At 40.9% G+C, this 24,348-nt stretch overlaps 1 protein-coding gene across 1 annotated transcript in view; it reads right to left on the reverse strand.

The window, feature by feature from the left end:
• pitpnm3 (PITPNM family member 3) overlaps window positions 1-24,348 on the reverse strand; it is an 85,652-nt gene that overhangs the window by 30,900 nt on the left and 30,404 nt on the right. Inside the window, 5 exon segments of the mRNA XM_058634996.1 lie at window positions 3,004-3,194; window positions 4,037-4,144; window positions 5,841-6,030; window positions 22,151-22,371; window positions 22,458-22,528. Coding sequence (XP_058490979.1) covers window positions 3,004-3,194; window positions 4,037-4,144; window positions 5,841-6,030; window positions 22,151-22,371; window positions 22,458-22,528 — 781 coding nt within the window.

Here is a 24,348-nt window from a genome sequence, read left to right on the forward strand (position 1 = left end):
CTGAAATAAAGTCCATTAGCTGCGGCCTCAGGTGATTAAAACTAAACCATCTGAATTATTCCTTTCACAGTTGATTTATCTGAACGACACTTTGTTTGGACTCTGTCGTTCTCCGACATCGTGGCTGTTTCTCAGAGTCGTCTTCGCTCATCTTCTCACAGCTGTTTGAACAGACTCGTCTCTGCCTCATCTGTTCTCCAGTGAGACGGGATTTCCTCATTAATCCTGCGCGGGGACAAAGACATTAGCCAACTGTCTCCAGCTAAATCAGCGCTGCTTTGTTTGTATTTTTGCTTCCATTTTTTAATTAGTGACTTCTCTCTCTTTTCCATGCACCGCGTCGTTCACTTCTTTCTATTTTTAATCTCTCGTTCTGTTCTTTTTTTCCCCAGACTCTCATACAGCATGCGTCGAATCTTCCACTCATATGAATGACTTGGTTTATCTATGTTTACGTGTTAAACTCAAGGTCATTAAGGTTAAACCACACATACATTGTTAGGTTTAAAATCTTTCTTTATCTTCACTCTGAAGATGATAAACGAGGGTAAAAATCCTGCATCGTTCTGCTTTAGATGAACATCTAGAACATCTGTGCATCTTTGGAAAGAGTCTGAGTGGATTACTGAAAAGCTGCGAGTGCCTCATATGTGATTCTCAGTCAGGTCCAAAGCAGGAGGAGAGTCAGTGAACCACAGGTGGAATCGGGGGGGATAATGTGGGTGAAAGGCAGTTTTAATAAGCTCCACTGGTGAGTGGGAAAATCCACGGGGACGAGCAGAGAGAACAGAGTGGGGGCTTCCCTCCACATGAACGCAGACTGCAGCTTAATCAGGAGTGAAACAAGAAGTGAAAGGCGACGGCTGAGGTGCCATGAACACAGACTGGTGGAACTGTGAAGTGTCTCTCTGTGTGTGTGTGTGTGTGTGTGTGTGTGTGTGTGTGTGTGATGGAGAATGGGAACACTGGTTACATGAATTGAGTCAACATGGCAGCAAAAGCCCCTGCAGGTTCCGTGACCAAGCTAAATGTACCCGCAGCACAGACTCAGTGGCACAAACAGGCTATTTATAGACGAGCAGAGGCCGAGCAGTCGAGCTGCACATACTGATGAAGAGGAGACGCAGCAGCAGCAGAGAGACACACACACACACACACACACACACACACACACACAGAGACACATTCCAGGACAAACTGGACCAGTGCCGATGTGCAACATCTGGATGATTACATGAACGACAAAGACATCAATAACAATCTGAACATCTGATGTTTCTTTGTTGCAAGCTGAGCAGGTGAAAATCGCCTTTGATCATTTTTATACACAAACCATAACACACACCTCAGCCTATGAATTTATGTATATAATGTATATAATGTGTATATAATGTATGTGTGTATATAATGTATATATGTATATTATGTATATGATGTATATATGTATATAATGTATATATGTATATAAAGTATATAATATATGTATATAATGTATATGATGTACAGTATATACGTATATAATGTATGTGTATATAATGTATATATGTATATAATGTATGTGTATATAATGTATATATGTATATTATGTATATGATGTACAGTATATATGTATATAATGTATGTGTATATAATGTATGTGTATATATGTATATAATGTACGTATGTATATATGTATATAATGTATGTGTGTATATAATGTATAAATGTATATGTGTATATAATGTATATATGTATATAAAGTATAATATATATGTATATAATGTACGTATGTATATAATGTATATATGTATATTATGTATATGATGTACAGTATATATGTATATATGTAAATAATGTATGTGTATATAATGTATATATGTATATAATGTACGTATGTATATATGTATATAATGTATGTGTGTATATAATGTATATATGTATATAATGTATAAATGTATACGTGTATATAATGTATATATGTATATAATGTATAAATGTATATGTGTATATAATGTATATATGTATATATGTATATATGTATATAACACAGAAATCAGACAGTGTACGGACACAGAGGAAGACAAATGCAAAACTGTCATAAGGTCAGCAGGCAGGGGCGGGATCAGCACAGAGGCCCCGCCCACTGACAGCTTGCTGACACCACAGGCTTTCACAGTAACACACTGACCCTGACGACCTGTAAATGACTTATTATTCATCCATTTAAACCTTCAGCTTTCAAAACTCCTGTCACATAAACTGTGCCGTTATATCGCACTTTGACAGGAGAACGTCTTTAGTGCAGAAGATAAAAGGCAGTAAGTACATTCTTTATTTGTTGTTGTTTGTTCGAACAGACTGTTGACTGTTGACGTTTAAGAACCTGATGAAGTCTCTGTTGAGTCAGCAGTGAATTGTGTCTCATTGTTCTGATGAAGTTACTCGAGACAGAATGTTTCACTGGCTGAGATTTGACATTTGTCTCGTTATATTAAATCGTCTCTTTTCAATTATTAGCTCCTTTTTCTGACTCACTCTCTGCTCGCACTTGTGCGTCTCCTCTCGTCTCCTCTCGTCTCGTCTCCTCTCTCCAGTGTCTCCATTAGTTCATTAGTTGATTAAAATCGTTTGTCTTCGTCCATTTTAATGTCACAGACTTTAACTTTTCAGTTTTTTCATCCTGTTCTTCATGTCTTATATACTGTATATAAACAACATTTCAGAATAACTTACAGCAGTCAAGTATATGTTGTTGGGATGTGAAAGTTTGAATCATTCTGATCCACATCTTACCTCATAAGTGATTATTTTCTATTAAATGAGTTTGTTTGAAACAATGAGTCGAGTCTTTTGAACGACTCTTTGAAAAGAAAGTCCTCGTCATATTTGTTTTCCAGTTCAGGCCATTTTTAAGTTTAATAATTAATAAGTCAGGCTCTAAAGTGAACATCAAACATTCATACGTGTGTGTGTGTGTGTGTGTGTGTGTGCGTGTGTGTGTGTGTGTGTGTGTGTGTGTGAGACCTGGAGAAGAATCCGTGTTGTCCGGTGGACGAAGTGTCTCCGTCATACGAGTCGCTCTGTTTGCGACTCAGCGGCGGCTCCGTCTGACCGTGACCTTCGTTCGGTGCAGAGACGTCGATGTTGCTCTTGCTCAGTCTTTTACTGGAGCTTAGACCAGGACTGGAGTCTCTGTTCAGACCCTCCGAGTTTTCCTGAGAGGAATAAATAAAGACTGACACTCAGACGATTTTCTCAAAATTCCAATTTAAAACTCAGGAAAAAAAATCCCCTTTTTACCAATAAAACTGTGAGGAAATTTAGAATTTAAAATCAGAATATTATTATGTATTTAGTTTTTCGGACAGCAAACGAAAGTTAGCTTTTTCTCAAAATTTTGACTTTAAAATTACTTAAAATATTTCCATTTTCCCCTCATAATTCTCTCAGATTTGTCCCTTGAATCCCAGAATATAACATTTTTTTCTCTAAGAAAACAAGTTTAAACACAGAATATTGACATTCCGACATAATTCTGAGATTAAAGTCCGATTTCCGAGTCACATCTTCAGACTTTACAAAATGTGTTAGTTTGTCTAAGAAAGGGGAGTTGTGATAATTGTGCAGAAGTCACAAAAATAGACGTTTTTATTTAATTTTTTTATAAAAAGGTGATTATATAGTTGGTGAAAATGAAAAAAAAAAATCACGTCATTAGACGTCATTGTCTACAGGTTGTGCTGAAAAAATAATTTAATATAATATTATAACTTGATATAATTGTTTGTCTGTTTTTCCTTTCACCACAACCCGTCTCGGCAGATGCTGCACAGTCTGTTTCTGTCAGAGATTTTTCTCTCCACTGACCCCTAGTGTTTGTTTATGGTGTGAACTGTTGTGTGTGAATTGTAGTGACAGATAATAGAAGCAGACATATAATCTGGATTATTCTCAATCTCATGTATCACCAGTGAACATGAAATGTCCTTTCCACAGACGTTACCAGCCCCGCACATCTTCATCACCACCACCATCATCACCTTCATCCTCTTGTTACCTTGAGGCTCTCGGTGCTGTCGTTCCTGCTGCCACATCTCTGCTGGTTACTGAAGCACAGAGCGTCGAAGCACAGGACTCCGCCCACACAGTCGCCCATCAGACACACCTGCACAGGAAACACGTTATTTAGTCGTCTGTGTTTTGTTTACTTCACTGTTGAGTATTTTTAACAGTGTAAACAAACAGATCGGTCGTCACGGTGTTTGGTGATTATTTTAATTTTCCTGGACGTGTTAAAAATCACACATTTATCAACACGGACTCAGTCTATCGTCTTTTTTCATTTATTTATTTATATACAGCTATAATATTTCATCCTTTTTAGACTTTGTGTTTGATCTCAAACCTTTTAACGAGTGCTGCGTTAAACTTATCGCTCATGTTCTAATTATCGGCCTCTAAGCAGCTGAAATAGCGAGGAAATGATTGTATTTGATGCTAAATAATGACGTTATATTTAAATGTTTTATTTTTAAATGCACTGAATCATGAGTGAACACAAAGAAAGTAAATTTCAAAGTTCACTGAACCTGAGCATTTTTATTATTTAGAAAATAGTTTTATTTTGACACATGAAGCAGCTGCTGTGTTCTCCTGTTTATTCATGAAGTATTTACCAGCTGCGTTAGTTTTTCTGGGTCAGAAAAATACAACATCACCAGAGGGACGCAGTGCATTGTGGGAAAAACTCTTGCTTCAAATGAATCCGCAGCAAAGATCCTTTTTTTGTGATAAGCAGCAGCAGCTTTAATGTTTCCATCATCATCAGGCGGAAAACTATTAAAAAGTTATTATGAGACGAGCTGCAGGGGAAAATAGAGACATTATCGTTGTTATCGTTACAATAAACGTAATAAAGACAAAAGTCGACTCATCATGGAACAAAAACCTGATGAAATAAAAACGTCCACAGATTTGAACAAATATCATAAATAAAACAATCGGATGATGATGATTATGATTATAAACACACATTTCTGTCTCTTTTTAATGTCTTTGGTCAGAACTAACAACGTCTCCTCACGTCCAACACAGAGACAAACCCTTTAAACGCACTTTAAAGAAAAATGTCAACAGTGGTTCTCAAATGCTGGCCCGGGGCCTACAGATGGTCACAGGAGACGATTTTTGGGTCATAAAAAAACAAATTTGCAACATTTTCCCAAACTTTTGCTTCAGATGAATGAGTCTATGTTTTATGTAGTCATGTATTATTTCTTGTAAATAATAATAATATAAGATAACAGATAACAGATGTACATTAGTTACAAGATTATGTCAACATTTATTTTGTAATCAGGGTCACAATATCTTGCTTTGCCACAGCTGAAGCTCAGATTGTCAGAGTTGAGGCTGTGACGTCATCATTTCCCCAAATATGTGAATATGTTGTCGTCTCCAGCTGAAAACACAGGAGTGGTGTTTAGAGGTGTTTTGAGTCGAGAACTGGTTTTCTAAATATAGCGTTTCATGGCTCCTAAAAAGCAGCTCTGTGAGGATTAAAAAAAACTGTTTATGGATTTTTCCAGCTCATAAATTTAAGTTTATTGTGGTTTCAGTTTCTGCCGTAAGAAAAAAAAAAAAAAGTCAATAATACGACGACGGCTCCGCTAAGAACACATTATTATTTCAATTACACGTCGGACACTTGAGGTTTGTGACGAGCAGCAGCGCAAAGGCGGGGTCTTTATTACCTCATTAGTTCTAACAGCAGCCTCTGAGCTGAACACAGCCCACTCACACACACACTGCACACACTTCACCTCTGACCTCTGACCTCTCCTGAAGGAAACACCACTGACCTGACCGCTGAAGCCCTGTCCGTCCTCCGACTGCAGGAAGCTGCGGTACACCTGGTTGGCTCGGGCGATGACGGTTGCCACGGCGTCCTGGTAACGCGGAGAGACGATGGCGAGGAGGGGGAGGGCGGCGAGCGGGAGGTGGTCCACGCTGCTGGAGACGCAGCTCTCATCGTAGCTGTAAGGATTCAGACTGAGGAGAGAAAAATACACACTTAGTTTTCCTTAAAGGTCCAGTGTGTGATTCTGTGTTCAAGTCAATGCACAGACGCGACGACGCTGAGATTCTCCGGATGACGTTGCATACTCGCCGGCGTCCAGACTCCGCTCGAGGAAACTTATTATTGTTGTGTGTAGACGCTCGGAGCTGAACGACTTTATCTGCAGAGAAGAAACCGTCATCTCAAGATTTTGACACTTTTCAGGGGCGGAGCCACTGGACTTTGAGCCCGAGCTCCCTGAGAGCGTTTTAGTCATTTCTATATGTGGTAGTTTTAGTCACGTTTTAGTCATTTCTATATGTGGTAGTTTTAGTCACGTTTTAGTCATTTCTATATGTGGTAGTTTTAGTCACGTTTTAGTCATTTCTATATGTGACAGTTTTAGTCACGTTTTAGTCATTTCTATATGTGGTAGTTTTAGTCACATTTTAGTCATTTCTATATGTGGTAGTTTTAGTCACGTTTTAGTCATTTCTATATGTGGTAGTTTTAGTCACGTTTTAGTCATTTCTATATGTGGTAGTTTTAGTCACATTTTAGTCATTTCTATATGTGGTAGTTTTAGTCACATTTTAGTCATTTCTATATGTGGTAGTTTTAGTCACGTTTTAGTCATTTCTATATGTGGTAGTTTTAGTCACGTTTTAGTCATTTCTATATGTGGTAGTTTTAGTAATTTCTATATGTGGTAGTTTTAGTCACGTTTTAGTCATTTCTATATGTGATAGTTTTAGTCACGTTTTAGTCATTTCTATATGTGGTAGTTTTAGTAATTTCTATATGTGGTAGTTTTAGTCACGTTTTAGTCATTTCTATATGTGGTAGTTTTAGTCACGTTTTAGTCATTTCTATATGTGGTAGTTTTAGTCACGTTTTAGTCATTTCTATACGTGATAGTTTTAGTCACGTTTTAGTAATTTCTATATGTGATAGTTTTAGTCACGTTTTAGTCATTTGTATATGTGATAGTTTTAGTCACGTTTTAGTCATTTCTATATGTGATAGTTTTAGTCACGTTTTAGTCATTTCTATATGTGATAGTTTTAGTCACGTTTTAGTCATTTCTATATGTGGTAGTTTTAGTCACATTTTAGTCATTTCTATATGTGGTAGTTTTAGTCACGTTTTAGTCATTTCTATATGTGGTAGTTTTAGTCACGTTTTAGTCATTTCTATATGTGGTAGTTTTAGTCACATTTTAGTCATTTCTATATGTGGTAGTTTTAGTCACATTTTAGTCATTTCTATATGTGGTAGTTTTAGTCACGTTTTAGTCATTTCTATATGTGGTAGTTTTAGTCACGTTTTAGTCATTTCTATATGTGGTAGTTTTAGTAATTTCTATATGTGGTAGTTTTAGTCACGTTTTAGTCATTTCTATATGTGGTAGTTTTAGTCACGTTTTAGTCATTTCTATATGTGGTAGTTTTAGTAATTTCTATATGTGGTAGTTTTAGTCACGTTTTAGTCATTTCTATATGTGATAGTTTTAGTCACGTTTTAGTCATTTCTATATGTGGTAGTTTTAGTAATTTCTATATGTGGTAGTTTTAGTCACGTTTTAGTCATTTCTATATGTGGTAGTTTTAGTCACGTTTTAGTCATTTCTATACGTGATAGTTTTAGTCATGTTTTAGTAATTTCTATATGTGATAGTTTTAGTCACGTTTTAGTCATTTGTATATGTGATAGTTTTAGTCACGTTTTAGTCATTTCTATATGTGATAGTTTTAGTCACGTTTTAGTAATTTCTATATGTGATAGTTTTAGTCACGTTTTAGTCATTTGTATATGTGATAGTTTTAGTCACGTTTTAGTAATTTCTATATGTGATAGTTTTAGTCACGTTTTAGTAATTTCTATATGTGATAGTTTTAGTCACGTTTTAGTCATTTGTATATGTGATAGTTTTAGTCACGTTTTAGTAATTTCTATATGTGATAGTTTTAGTCACGTTTTAGTCATTTGTATATGTGATAGTTTTAGTCACGTTTTAGTAATTTCTATATGTGATAGTTTTAGTCACGTTTTAGTAATTTCTATATGTGATAGTTTTAGTCACGTTTTAGTCATTTGTATATGTGATAGTTTTAGTCACGTTTTAGTAATTTCTATATGTGATAGTTTTAGTCACGTTTTAGTCATTTCTATATGTGATAGTTTTAGTCACGTTTTAGTCATTTCTATATGTGATAGTTTTAGTCACGTTTTAGTCATTTCTATCTGTGATAGTTTTGTAAACTATTTTTGTTGTGAAATTTCATTTAGTTTATATAGTAGTTTAGTTTAGTCACCACACGAGACAACGGTTTCTTCTCTGCAGACGTTTCCACAACAGAGAGAGAAAAACATAATACTTATGCCTTATTACATACAGTTTGGCTTAGTTCCACCACTGATGGCTCATGGCGTTCACCTTTGACCCCCAGTTCAATTCAAACACTTTAAGTCTAAACAATTACAGCAAACAGAGTCATGCACACACAAAACTGATTCACTAATCCTTCTGTTCCTGAGACCCGAGGCCACATTTCTCTTCCCACTCGGCGACTTCCTGATGTCGATGACGCGAGGATGTGAACGCTCTCTTTGACCCGCCTCTGAGCAGTGATTAATCAGTCCAACTTTGAGTCACTTAGAGTCTTTAGAACACTCTTTAGAATATGGCTGTGAATGTTACGTCACGTACGATACACGATACGTGGTCCACGATAGCGATAATATCACGATACAACGATTCTGTGATAATCAATATATCGCGAGACAATCAAACAGCGATACGTGACGATTTCTGTCTAAGTGAAGAAAACAAACGTGAAAAGTTTAAAGGATTTTTCACAACATAGAGTAAGGTCAAAGGTCACAAAGACCACTAGCGTAGTTTTCTCCACCATTATCCCGCTGTAAACTCCCTCTTCTTCTTCAGTCATTCATTTGAGGAGTGACTGTTTACTTTCGAGCGCCTTCATTTGTTAATAAAATCAGAATATCTGTCGTCTTTGCAGTGAATCTGTTTGCAGAAACATAAAATAAGCTGGTGTGATGCTGTATTGTCAGAGTATGAAAGCAGGTGAGACACATCTGCAGAGACCTGGACTCGGCGAAGCGACGCTGAAATGAAAGTGTGATTAAATGTGTGTGAGGCAGCAGAGCGAGTGTGTGCGCGGCGACGTGAACTCTCTGCAGACGCAGCGTCGTCTGTGTCGTGTATGAACTCGGCTTCTTCAGACTCTCTCTCTGCCCCCGGGTGCATTTAAAAGAAAACAGAATAATTTATATTTCTGCATGACAACAGCAGCCACAGCTTTGTGTTTACGTCACAATAAGAGGAATAAGTCAAATTTGTCTCAATAAAAAAAACATCTGTATAAAGCAAGCAGATCTATGATGATAAGAGCATTAAAATGTGAAAAAATAATGAGACACAAAGAAATCAAGGGACATTTAGAATAGATACAAATGTGCGATTAATCGCGAGTTAACTATGACATTAATGCGATTAATTGCAATTAAACATTTTAATCGTTTGACAGCACTAATGATGGTATTAATATTAATATGAGTCGATTTTACTGTTATTGTGACCATCTGTCTGTCCTGGGGCAGAGATAAGGACAGAAGGTGTGTGTGTATGAGGCAAGACAGTAAAATGATATTTTACCATAACAAATGTTACGCCTCATGCGATTTGAAAAAGGCAGTAGGTCATATATATATAGATATATATATATACATATATATGTATATATATATATATATACATATATACAGTATATACATATGTGTATATATACACATTATATACATATATGTATATACTGTATATATGTATATATATATATATATACATATATATGTATATATATATATCTATATATATATATATACATATATATACGTATACACACATATGTATATATATATATATATATATATATATATATATGTATATAAATATGTACTCCCAAACTGTAGGGGGAGCTCTGTAGATGAAAAAAAAAGTGACCAGATGTAAAACTCATTAAAAATTAATGAAGCTGTTTGTTGGTCACACACACACACACACACACACACACACACACACACACACACACAGGTTTCCATGGTTTCAGAGGACATTACTTTATAATCATTTCCTGGAGACTTACTCTGACCCTAACTTTAAAACACAGCTTCACCTTAAAATGTAGTCATTACATCATGAGGACTTGATTTCTGTCCCCACAACATGAGGAATACCAGGTGTACACACACACACACACACACACACACACACACACACTCTGTCAGTGTGAAGTGTCAAAATAAGACAAAACTCTGATTCTTATTCCAAACGCAGCTTTGCCTGCGAGCAAAGGTTTGACACGTCAGGTGAGACTCTTTGTCTGCATCCCATAATGACTCGATTATGCAAGCGCTTGTTAGTCTTATTAACACCGAGCCCTGTTTTACATAAAAAGATGATTCATTTATCTGCGTGTGATTATTTGAAGGGAAGCTTGCAGTTTTTAGAGGTTTGTTCATTTTTCTACAAACACAAAACAAACAAAACCGTCATCTCAATAATCTCTCAGTCTAATTTCCTTTAAACTGCTGGTGAATGACGCGGCGTCTGTGGCTTCATTGTGACGGAGTGAGAGGGTGAGTGAGAGGGTGAGAGAGAGGTCTGTGGGTCCGCAGCACATCTGTGGGTCCGCAGCACGTCTGCGGGTTAAAGTTCAGCAAATGATGTCTGTGATAAAGAGACGCTGTGTGTGAACTGTGGACTGTGATCTGTGCAGGCTGTGACTCCGCCTCCCCTAGGTAACGAGGAACGAGCGTCCAATCACAGACGAGATTCACCGTCACACGTCTGAATGACTGACAATGACAGTGAAAGTTAAAAATCACTCACTGAACATTTTCTGTGACAATCCTCGTAACATCGAAATAAATCCAGATTATCATGATGCTCATAAAAAGGGTTAATCTCTAAATTCACTCTAATCTAAACAAACCTCAAATGAAATCAATGAAGTCAGCTTCATGGTCTCTGTTAAATCTTAATGAAACAAAGTCAGTAAAATTAAGATTATTTTTCTTTAGAGCAAAAAATTAAAACAACTTCCCAGAAAAAGAATTGTTTGGATTAGGGCGAGTGTTTCCTAGTAACCAGATTACAACAGCATTTTAAACATGTGATATTTATAAACACTTAACACTGCAGATTTTTGGGGATTTGTGTAATTTTTATATAGATCAATAAAGTCAAATCTAATCTTCTCTTTCAGCTTCTCCCTTCACCACAGCAGATCATCTGCCTCCATCTTCTTTCCCATCAAGATTACCCTCTATAAAGTCTAATCTAATCTAATAATCTGCACATAAATCTTGACTAAATGATCTGTTTAAGGACCATAAAAAAACATGTCCTCGCCCCAGTGTTTGAGCAGCAGTGACGGACGAGGACACACTGACAGACACCAGCGAGTCCATGAGACTCTGAGACCAGACTCTGCTGAGACCAGACTCTGCTGAGACCAGACTCTGCTGAGACCAGACTCTGTTGAGACCAGACTGCTGAGACCAGACTCTGCTGAGACCAGACTGCTGAGACCAGACTCTACTGAGACCAGACTCGGCTGAGACCAGACTGCTGAGACCAGACTCTACTGAGACCAGACTCTGCTGAGACCAGACTGCTGAGACCAGACTCTGTTGAGACCAGACTGCTGAGACCAGACTCTGTTGAGACCAGACTCTGCTGAGACCAGACTGCTGAGACCAGACTCTGTTGAGACCAGACACTGCTGAGACCAGACTGCTGAGACCAGACTCTGCTGAGACCAGACTGCTGAGACCAGACTCTGCTGAGACCAGACTGCTGAGACCAGACTCTACTGAGACCAGACTCTGCTGAGACCAGACTGCTGAGACCAGACTCTACTGAGACCAGACTCTGCTGAGACCAGACTGCTGAGACCAGACTCTGTTGAGACCAGACTGCTGAGACCAGACTCTGTTGAGACCAGACTCTGCTGAGACCAGACTGCTGAGACCAGACTCTGTTGAGACCAGACTCTGCTGAGACCAGACTGCTGAGACCAGACTCTGTTGAGACCAGACTGCTGAGACCAGACTCTGTTGAGACCAGACTCTGCTGAGACCAGACTGCTGAGACCAGACTCTGCTGAGACCAGACTCTGCTGAGACCAGACTCTGTTGAGACCAGACTGCTGAGACCAGACTCTGTTGAGACCAGACTGCTGAGACCAGACTCTGTTGAGACCAGACTCGGCTGAGACCAGACTGCTGAGACCAGACTCTGCTGAGATCAGACTGCTGAGACCAGACTCTGTTGAGACCAGACTCTGTTGAGATCAGACTCTGTTGAGACCAGACTCGGCTGAGACCAGACTGCTGAGACCAGACTCTGCTGAGATCAGACTGCTGAGACCAGACTCTGCTGAGATCAGACTGCTGAGACCAGACTCTGTTGAGACCAGACTCTGTTGAGACCAGACTCTGCTGAGACCAGACTCTGCTGAGACCAGACTCTGCTGAGATCAGACTGCTGAGACCAGACTCTGTTGAGACCAGACTCTGTTGAGACCAGACTCTGCTGAGACCAGACTCTGCTGAGACCAGACTCTGTTGAGACCAGACTCTGTTGAGACCAGACTGCTGAGACCAGACTCTGCTGAGACCAGACTCTGTTGAGACCAGACTCTGCTGAGACCAGACTCTGTTGAGACCAGACTCTGCTGAGACCAGACTGCTGAGACCAGACTCTGCTGAGACCAGACTCTGCTGAGACCAGACTCTGTTGAGACCAGACTCTGCTGAGACCAGACTGCTGAGACCAGACTGCTGAGACCAGACTCTGTTGAGACCAGACTCTGTTGAGACCAGACTCTGCTGAGACCAGACTGCTGAGACCAGACTCTGCTGAGACCAGACTGCTGAGACCAGACTCTGCTGAGACCAGACTCTGCTGATGCTGTTTCTGCTGCTGCTGCTGTTTCTGCTGCTGCTGTTTCTGCTGCTGCTGCTGTTTCTGCTGCTACTGCTGTTTCTGCTGCTGCTGTTTCTGCTGCTACTGCTGTTGCTGCTGTTTCTGTTGCTGTTGTTTCTGCTGCTGCTGTTGCTGCTGTTTCTGCTGCTGTTGTTTCTGCTGCTGCTGTTTCTGCCGTTGCTGCTGTTTCTGCTGCTGCTGCTGTTTCTGCTGTTGCTGTACTGCTGCTGTTACTGCTGTTGTTTCCGCTGCTGCTGCTGTTGTTTCTGCTGTTGCTGTTACTGCTGCTGTTTCTGCTGTTGCTGTTACTGCTGCTGTTTCCATTGCTGCTGTTTCTGCTGCTGCTACTGTTTCTGCTGCTGCTGCTGCTGTTTCTGCTGCTGTTTCTGCTGATGCTGTTGCTGCTGCTGTTACTGCACTGTTTCTGCTGATGCTGTTGCTGCTGCCAGACTCTGCTGAGACCAGACTCTGTTGAGACCAGACTCTGCTGAGACCAGACTCTACTGAGACCAGACTCTGCTGAGACCAGACTCTGCTGATGCTGTTTCTGCTGCTGCTGCTGTTTCTGCTGTTGCTGTTACTGCTGCTGTTTCTGCTGCTGCTGTTGCTGCTGTTTCTGCTGCTGCTGTTACTGCTGTTGTTTCTGCTGCTGCTGTTTCTGCCGTTGCTGCTGTTTCTGCTGCTGCTGCTGTTTCTGCTGTTGCTGTACTGCTGCTGTTTCTGCTGCTACTGCTGTTGCTGCGGTTTCTGCTGCTGCTGCGGTTTCTGCTGCTGCTGTTACTGCTGTTGTTTCTGCTCCTGCTGTTGCTGCTGTTTCAGCTGCTGTTGTTTCTGCTGCTGCTGTTTCTGCTGTTGCTGTACTGCTGCTGTTGCTGCTGTTTCTGCTGCTGCTGCTGTTTCTGCTGTTGCTGTTACTGCTGTTGTTTCTGCTGCTGCTGCTGTTTCTGCTGTTGCTGTTACTGCTGCTGTTTCTATTGCTGCTGTTTCTGCTGCTGCTACTGTTTCTGCTGCTGCTGCTGCTGTTTCTGCTGCTGTTGCTGTTGCTGTTTCTGCTGATGCTGTTGCTGCTGCTGTTTCTGCTGCTGTTTCTGCTGATGATGTTGCTGCTGCTGTTGCTGCTGCTGTTTCTGCTGTTGTTGTTGCTGCTGCTGTTGCTGTTACTGCTGCTGTTTCTGCTGTTGCTGCTGCTGCTACTGCTGTTGTTTCTGCTGCTACTGCTGCTGTTTCTGTTTCTGCGGAGCTACAGACTCATTCTGTGGCTCTGTAAGAGCTGAGGACATAGGTGGTCTCCTCCTCCTCCTCCTCCTCTGCTCTTTCCCTGTAGGTAAATTAGTCATATTTAATGCTGCAGTGAATCTATTAAATCCATTCTACTTTCTCTGTGCTGCTGCTGCTGCTGCTGCTGAAGCTGCTGCTGCTACTGCTGCTGCTCACATGAGTTTGGATTCTTCAGAATGTTTTTCCTCCTTCTTTCCTCTTCACACGGCGACAGACGCTGCCACAGGAAATCAATTTGAGAACAGTAACACACGTCCAACTGATGTTTCCCCAACTGTGTGTGTGTGTGTGTGTGTGTGTGTGTGTGTGTGCATGTGTGTTGGCACCTCACTCCTGACACCAGCACTATCAGGTACATTCATTAGCAGTCAGAGCTAATAATGTGTTTGGAGAGGTTTGTGCACACACACACACACACACACAGACACACACACACACACACACACACACACAGGGGGAGACGAGGACAGCGACAAACACACACTCATCCTCTGCAGAGACACTGCCGTAGATTTTTAAATGACGTTACAGTGTTTCTGTGTGGAGGTAGCATGTTCTCCTCATGTGTGTGTGTGTGTGTGTGTGTGTGTGTGTGTGTGTGTTTTCTCCCCGATCACCTCCTAATATCATGTTATCATGAATAAATCATACTCTTCTTCCTTGTGTGTGTGTGTGAGGCTGAGCTGCCAGTGAGGTGAAAGAATAAAGACAGAATATAAGACTCATACTCAGGGCATGAAGTTAACTCCTGACCACACATGAGGGTGAATGCTACGATGAGCAGGTGAAACTGTCTCTGCTACGTGTGTTTGTTTTAACTCAACAAGCAAGTCCCACTTTTTTAAAGCCCAGAATGATGAAGACAAGAAAAAGAAAGAAAGAAAAAGACGACGTTTGAACACAAAGGGGTGGATTGACTGGCTTGTTTATGACGTTCGTACAGAAGAAATGTTCTGTAATCGGGACGAAAAAAGTAAAAAAAACGTCCGCTCTGAGACACAAAACAACAAAGACTGCCGTTTTGAATAAATCACACAAAGAAGACGTCGATAAACAACGTCTGGTTCAAGTGGAAGAAATGAAATAACCACATCAGGTTCAGACCAATACGTGTTTTTCATTCGCTAAATTTGACGTGAGCACAAAACCAAAAGTACGAAAAACAACCAGTGAGATTGTAAAACAGATAAAGAAATAACATAGTTCTTTATTTTCCGATCTCTTTTTGATTGTCAAAGAACGAAGGATACAAAGCTTTTACATGAACGCTGATGAAAGGATTTTCTGTGTGGTAAATTGTGAACGTAGCTAAAATTATAACGTGATTCATCATATTTTACTCTGTGAAACAACAGAATCTGTTCGTCTGTCTTCACAGATTCTCTGGCGCTGGTTTGTTTACGTGAAAACTGAGACACTAAGAGGCTTCACCACCTTCACTCGGAGGTGTGATCTTCAGCCAAGCTGCTGCTGCTCACAGTGAGAGTAACGAGCAGCAGCAGCAGCAGCAGCAGCAGCAGCAGAAGTGACAGCAGCAGCAGTGACCGCAGCAGTGACCGCAGCAGCAGCAGCAGTGACAGCAGCAGCAGTGACAGCAGCAGCAGTGACAGCAGCAGTGACAGCAGCAGCAGCAGTGACTGCAGCAGCAGCAGTGACTGCAGCAGCAGCAGTAACAGCAGCAGTGACAGCAACAGCAGCAGCAGCAGTGACAGCAGTAACAGTAACAGCAGCAGCAGCAATGACAGCAGCAGTAACAGTAACAGCAGCAGCATCAGCGACAGCAGCAGCAGTGACAGCAGCAGCAGTAAAAGTAAAGGCAGCAGCAGTGACAGTAACAGCAGCAGCAGCAGCAACAGCAGTAAAAGTAAAGGCAGCAGCAGTGACAGCAGCAGTGACAGTAACAGCTGCAGCAGCAGTGACAGCAGCATCAGTGACAGCAGCAGCAGTGACAGCAGCAGCAGCGACAGCAGCAGCAGCATCAGCAGCAGTGACAGTAACAGCAGCAGCAGAATCGCTCTCCTCTCTGTTTGTTTGCATACAAATAAATGACTCTTCACACTCCCACAGTCTGACACTGCCGTCGTTGTTGTTGTTGTTGTTGGTGTGTGTGTGTGTGTGTGTGTGTGTGTGTGTGTGTGTGTGTGTGTGTGTGCGTTCTGTGAGAGTCATCTGTCTTTGTCTAATTATAAAGAGAAGAAAACACAAATCCACTCCTCGTTGTTTTTTCCTCGTTTTTGATTCTAAAAAAACCAAAATGTTTTTTTACATAATCAGCGTTTCCTCACGTTTTCAGGGACAAATGTTCTGGTGGAAATTTTCCTTTAGCAAATTCTTTCTACATTTTCAGCACGTTTTACGTCTGCTGTTATTTCTTTGTTTTGAAAACAATGAGAGAGGAAACCAAGTGTCATCAATAATAAATAATAACAAAGTGAGTTCTTAAGACACTTAAAAACAACCTCCAAAGTGAATAGAATAGAATAGAAATACTTTATTCATCCCCAAGGGGAAATTGTTTTAACAAAGCAGCAATACAAACAATATTATAAACATAAAATGTAAAATGTGCAACAGTAAGAAAAGAAAAAAAGTGCAATAATAAAGGAGTGGCATAATGGAGTGCAATGTCATACTGTAGAAAATGTGCATTGTGCAAATGAGCAGTATTTTTTTTTTTTTTTTTGTTTTGTACTATTACAGAGAGTTATTGTAAGTTTTGATGGCTGATGGCAGGAATGACTTCCTGAATCTGTCCTTGTGACAGCGGAGCTGTCTGAATCTATTGGAGAAAGTGCTCTCCTGGGCCTGGAGGATGTGGTGGAGAGGATGATCGGTGTTATCCATGATGGAAAATAGTTTATTCAGCATCCTCCTCTCCACCACCGTTTCCACGGTGTCCTGTTTGCAGCCGATGATGGAGCCGGCCTTCTTAATCAGTTTGTTGAGTTTGTTGAGTTACAGGAAATAATAAAATACAATAAGAAAAGTTACCAAATAAAATGGAAACAACGCGTTAGATAAGATGAGAAGTGCAAACGTTAAAATAAATGTATGTCTGATGTGGTGGAGAATTATTTAGCAACTTAAAAACAAGCAACACAACATCAGCTTGTTTGTATTTCTACGGAACTTCAGGACATTATTTGTTGTTTATGTGTCTTTTAAAGTATTGACTTCAGTTAGTGAAGCAAACATTTTAAATAAGAGACGACGAAGAATCCAAAAATGTGTGTTTTTCCTTCCTGATCAGACACTATCACAGATATTATGTGTAGATACATTATATTATGTGGTGTGTACATATATACACTTATGTTTCTGTTTTATTTTAATACATGCAGGTATGTAAACACATATGTGCATGAATACATTTGTCTTATTTATATGTTGGTTTTACATTATTATGTTGGTGTTATTGTGGCTGTCTGTTTTCTACCACATTTAAAAAGGGGGCGTGACCTTGTGTTCTGTTGGTGGATCACGTGTTTTCAGTGCCGGACGATGAGGTTTGAGAGAATTTGTGTCACGGGTTATTTTTAGGTTTCCACGTGAGCTTCTTGGTTTTTCCAATTCAATTTCAATTCAAGTTATTTGCATATCACCAAATCACAACATACATTATCTCAAGGCTCTGTACATAGAGGGGCAAAAATAATATATAATATAATAAAAAATGCCCTTTTAATAGGAAGAAATCTCTGACTGAACCAGACTCATGTGCGGTATCTGCCTAGACAGGTTGTGGTGAAAGGAAAAATGGGACAGAGGAGAGAGACAGGAGCAGATATATAAAGTTATCAGTTTAGAGAGGAGAATCATTTAATGGCAGTGACAGTGCTTGTGTATGAAGCTCTGTTTGCTTTACTCACGCCGTGAGCTTCTTCTAATCCATCAAGTGCGTCTGCATTCACATACAACTACACCATGTGTCTACAGAGGAAATTGCTTTCATCAAATGAAAACCGCGGACGTTTCATTGGGGACAACGTTGAATTTATTATTAACTTGTGCTCCACGACATTTTTGATAAAAGCTTATAATCCTCCCCTGCACAGCAGCGCCCTCTGGTGAGGCACCGGCCCTTAATGCAAAGACGCCGCTGCACATGTTTGTTTATTAACCAGAGTTATATTTCCTTCTTCTCATACCTCACAGTAAATCATGCATGTGCATGTGTCCTCAGCGAGGACGTCATGTTTAGTATTTTATCTCTGGATTTAAAGCCAATCAGACGTCAAAGCTGCCACGACTCAAATAAAGAAAATAAAAAGAAAGAAAAAAGCTATTTGCACTCGTGGCTGCTTCACTGACACTAAACGCCACTCAGTGAAACGCCGCCGCCTGCCAAACACATTCTCTGAGCGACGACTCAAACAGAAATGTCCTGGGTTTATAATTAAAGAGCAGTGACAGGTAAGTGACGCTGTCAGAGATAAAAAGACCAACTGCACGTTTGACATTCAATGTGACGTGAAGTCATTAGTTCCGCTCGAGCAGCTCACTTCAAAAACAGAAGGGGAAAAAAAAAAAGATCCTCCAGCCAAAGACATCGTTATTTACAACCGCACTTTTTATTTTATTAGCTTTAATACCAGAACATTTACCACAGTGTAAAAACTGCCACAATATCAGCTCTGAAGTTTCACTTTATCTACAATTAATGTCACCAACGAGACCTGAATACAAAGCAACCGACTGTGACGTGATTTTAAAAAACTGAGTCATCGAAAACCACATTTCTGAAGATTTAAAGCTGTAGTATGTAACTTTAAAAGAGAAATAAATGTCTGTTACATTCAAAATCAATGTTTTAATAAAGTCTATCAGCTCCACACGACTCTCTCTGTGTTTCTCGGTATAAGAGTGTTCAGATCTCGTGTCACCCGGTGACATTCCCGCGCTGCACACAGGAAGTGATCTGTTAAAGTGAGACGACTGCAAACCAGGTCAGAGTTTGACTGAAAACACAAAAGAAGAAGGAAAAGTTCCAGAAGGGAATTCTACGGCTCAGAAAAAGACCCGCCTGTTCAGCAGTTTGACTCCGCCCACCCCTGCTCTGCTGCTGTATACACACAAATGCTCTCTCGGTCGAGGCTGTTTGACTAAAGTCGCGAATCACATCAACAACGCACAGATTCCGAGTTTGGAGCCGTGTTGGGTGCGTGTGGACAGCGCATGCGCAAATTGAATTTCCATCCCACCTTTAGGTGGAGTATTAAGCTCCGCCCACCAAGCAGAAAAACCATTTCGACAACAGAAGAAGTCGCCAAGGATAGTCATCCGAGCCTCGAACCGACTGACAACCCGACTCAGTTCCCTCAGTGTAGCATCTTTCTCTTCTTCTTCAGTAGGAACAGACTTGTACCGCCACCCGATGGTGAAGTGGGACCTTGACGGGCGAGTACAACAGGGTCCCAGATATCTGGGGAGGTAAACCACGGCTCCACAGCTCACACTGATTAATCGATTATCAAAATAGATGACATAGGGAGAAAGGTGGGGTCACATCCTGGATCCTGGACCCTGGACCCTGGACCCAGTTCATCACAGGGACAAGAGACAATCAACCATCTACTCTCACACCTACAGTTATTTTGTCCAATCCCCAAATCTGCACACACACACACACACACACACATACAGGGAGACCACGTGAACTCCTGCAGAAGGATCCACGTTCTGAGCGGCTCGTGAACCACTACAGCGACCGTGTGACCACTCTATTTAAATTCATGAAGGTTTATATTTGATCAGACGTGACACTGTTCCTCTGCTGAGATGTTTCTTTCACCCTGACATGACAACGCCGGCTCTCGTCTCCTCCACCTCCTCCTTCACCTCCACCATGTGTTGAGCTTTTGTGGATTTAAATAGGATTTGATGTTCATGTTCGTGCGTTTGTCAGAGTGGATTTAGTTTCCAGGCAGAGTCTCCGTCAAACATCAGATGATTTACACGCGAGAGACGCGTCTGTGGCTTAACTCAGCAGATGTTAAAGATGTAAAGAACAAGAACATGAGGCCTTTACTCTTCTCCCCAGAGTCACTTGTTCATCAGCAGCTTAAGGTGCGTGTCCACCAGTGATTTCCACACTTCCCACTCATTATCTACAGTATACTATGTGACGCAGGACACGGAGCTGTGTTAACCACTGTTTACCACATTATTTTATAACCTCACGAAACTGTAGACTTTCAATCAGTGTTTCTGAAAGAAAACCAGTCGCATTACAGTATAAGCATGAACACCCACAGCGAGCCGAGAAATCCACTTTGTACCCAACACGCTGAAACTGAAAGACTCCAACATTATTATCTTTTAAAGATCCAAAGATCAGTCAGAGAAGAAGTGAACCTGTGGAATATTTGCTCTGAAAATGTCAAAAATAAGAAGCAACAGGCTCGAAATCAACCTGACAAGAAGATTTTAACGTCAAAAAACAGAGTAAAGTTCACCAAATGATGTCTGTGATGACAAAATTTACATTTTAGCGTTAATACACTTTAGATTCAGCATAGACAGACAGACAGATGCTAATTTGTTAGCATATAGATAGATAGATAGATAGATAGATAGATAGATAGATAGATAGATAGATAGATAGATAGATAGATAGATAGATAGACAGTTGACGGCTAGTTAGCCAATTTAGCTAGATAGTCAATGTAGATAGACGGCTAGTTAGCCGTAGCAGATAGATGGCCAATCTAGTTAGCCAACTTAGCTTAATGCTAGATAACTTAGTTTGTTAGTTAGCCTTCTAAGATAATCTATCTTAGAAGGCTAACTAACAAACTGACGTCAGCTTCTCAGTACTTTAATTCCTGAAGGGTAGAATAACTGCCAGATATGGAAAGTGAAAGTTATCTTTGAGGCAGAAAGCAACAAATGGCGCCTCATCTGCCAAATGAACCCAAAGAAGAAGAAATGTGAGATGAGAGGATTACGGTTGTGTCACAGCAGTTTTCTGAATGACTTTGTTGTGAATTCGTGGAGCTGACCAACACAAACCAAGGTTACATCTCACTTCACCGCTCACAGAGTAAATAAACAGCATCAAGTGCATTCACAAACAGTCCAGATCTGCAGGTTTTTAACATCTGAAAACACATGTTCACGCGTCTACAGACCCGGTCACAAAAAACACATCTGGACGTGGTCTGAGGACACATGGCCTGTCCTCAGGACGCATGACAGACTCCGCCTCCTCGCAACATGTCCTCTGACCCTCTGCAGTTTCAGATATTTTACTCTAACTCAGTGTTTATCTGTTCATTTCCATCACTCAATTCCAGATTGTTCCCTAAAACTGGGTCAGATCCCAGTCCTCGCAGGTCCTGATGTGTGTGTGTGTGTGTGTGTGTGTGTGTGGGGAAAGGCCCTCAAACGCAAAGAGTCATTGAGAGAAAAAGAGGGCGAAAAAAAGAATAATTAGATCAGATGCAGTCGTTGCTCGGCAACTACTGTAAATAACAAGAAATGTGAGAATATGGAGGATGAGTGCTTTGATACAAGCCACGCCCACAAAAACACAACATGTACTGGGATGGATTTAATGAACAGGACTCAGGGGGCCAAGGACCAAGGACTCAGGGGGCCAAGGACTCAGGGGGCCAAGGACTCAGGGGGTCAAGGACTCAGGGGCCCTTAAAGCCCAAGCCTCTGCATTCCAAATAGCACAGGTTATTATGTGTCATATTTTTCTGAGGCTGCTACGAGAACATATTTGACTTTTAGAAGTCACCACTGCGACTGTAGAACTGTATCACGCAGAAGCGTCGTGAGGAACCACAGCACGTTTGAATAAAAACACGACTCACTTGGACACCAGGGAAAAGGCCTCGGCGCACACGGCCGGACACGGCACCAGTTTGATCATCACGTGTTCTGCAGCCGCCTGGAAATGAGCCCGCGTCACCTTCTCCAGCACCGACGCCAGCGTGGCCACGTCGGCCGCCTTAGAGCTGGGGTCTCCGCCCGCCGTGTCCAGGATGTTCCCGCCGTGAACCACCAGCAGCAGCACGTGGGTTTTACACTTGGGCTGAAAGAGAAGAAAGAAATAAAGAGTTCAAACTGAGATGAAAAGGACAGCAGACATCAGCAGCGCCGTCAAAAACATGTTTTTACCTCCGCGTCCTCCAGACCATCGATGCTGCTCTGAGGAGCACAGCGTGGGCCGCTCAGCTGGTACAGTCCCTCTGTGACAGAGAAGAGGAGAGAGGGTCACTGTGGGAGACATTTAACACAAGAATAAAGGAATATTGATGATTGGTATCATTTCATGTCTCTTCATCATGGTTCTGTCTGTCTGGAAAAAAAGGATAAAGTGGTTATTTCTCCTCTGCAGCATCTAAACACACATGGAACTGGTTTATTTATGGATTCAGTCTCTCTTACAGATAAAAGACAAAGACATGTTTTATTTAAATGAACTGTAAACAACAAAACTGCTGTACATTCATTTTATATTTCATGAATCACTGTGTAAATATTTATATACTAGCACTTATCTGCTGCTCATGAACCTTATTCATTCATTCATTCATTCATTCACTTGTACAGTATATACCTTCATTTGCACTTTGGAGTGGACACTAAACATCATTTCTTTGCACAATTTCTGTACAATCATAATAAAGCTGAATCTAAGCAGCATCTTCACCACATTATGAGTGAGTCAGCTCTAACAGCTGTCTCTCTCTCTGTCTCTCTCTCTCTCTCTCTGTCTCTCTCTCTCTCTCGCTGTCTGTCTCTCTCTCTCTCTCTCAGTGCAGCAGAGTCATGGGAAATCGGCCAAACTCATTATCCTCTGCAGAAGCCTCTGTACCTTGTACAGTCTTATTCCCGTGCCCTCTGTGTGTGTGTGTGTGTGTGCTTTGCTCTCTCGCTCTTTGTTTATTTGTCTTCCTCGTCTGAGACCTGCTGTCATGGCAAACACACACACACGCACACACACACACACACACACACACACACACACCCTACTTGTCTGGAACAGCGTGTAAATTCACGAGGGACTCGGAGCGCGGCTCTATTTTGGTCCCAAAGCAACAGGAAATCAATGGAGGGAGGTTTTTATTTTTCTGAAAGACGGAGCCGTGGGAGAAAAGTCTCCGGTCCAGAAAAACCCCGTACAGTATTTCAGCGTGTGTGAAGCGTGAACTGACAGATGGCGAGGAAAACACGGTGTGATGTGACAGCGAGAATGAAACTCAGGCTGTTATTGTCCTGATCTGTGGTGTAAAATAAACTGTTTTATTTACATACAGATAAACCACAATCACAGTTTAATCAGACTAAGGTCATAGTCAGACTAAGACAGACTGAGTTTACATGTGCAGGACAAAACAGATTTATTGTCCTTGTATGTGTGACTCCACCCCTGTAGGTGGCGCTGTATCTCTATAAGCTAGAGTGTGTATTGAATGACTTTACGTGACAGAAAAACAAAAGTCTGACTCCAGTCTGACTAAATGTAAACATTCAGGAGTAATCAGACTATGAATCACATTATCCAGGTATGTTAGTCTGATTAAGACTAGCTGGATTTTAATCTGACTAACGTGTTTATATTACATTAAGAAAACAGAATTATTGTCTTAGTCCGACTAAAACTAGCTCCATTTTAGTTAGACTGACATGTTTACAACTGAATGATTGTCTTAGTCTGACTAAGACTAGCTGGATTTTAGTCAGACTAACATGTTTACAACTGAATGATTGTCTTAGTCTGACTAAGATAGCTGAATTTTAGTCAGACTAACATGTTTACAACTGAATTATTGTCTTAGTCTGACTAAGACTAGCTGGATTTTAGTCAGACTAACATGTTTACAACTGAATTATTGTCTTAGTCTGACTAAGACTAGCTGGATTTTAGTCAGACTAACATGTTTACAACTGAATTATTGTCTTAGTCTGACTAAGACTAGCTGGATTTTAGTCAGACTAACATGTTTACAACTGAATTATTGTCTTAGTCTGACTAAAATCAGACTTTTAACTTGAATGACACGGC

This window comes from Solea solea, chromosome 7 (assembly GCF_958295425.1).
Source record: "Solea solea chromosome 7, fSolSol10.1, whole genome shotgun sequence".
NCBI classification, from domain to species: Eukaryota; Metazoa; Chordata; class Actinopteri; order Pleuronectiformes; family Soleidae; genus Solea; species Solea solea.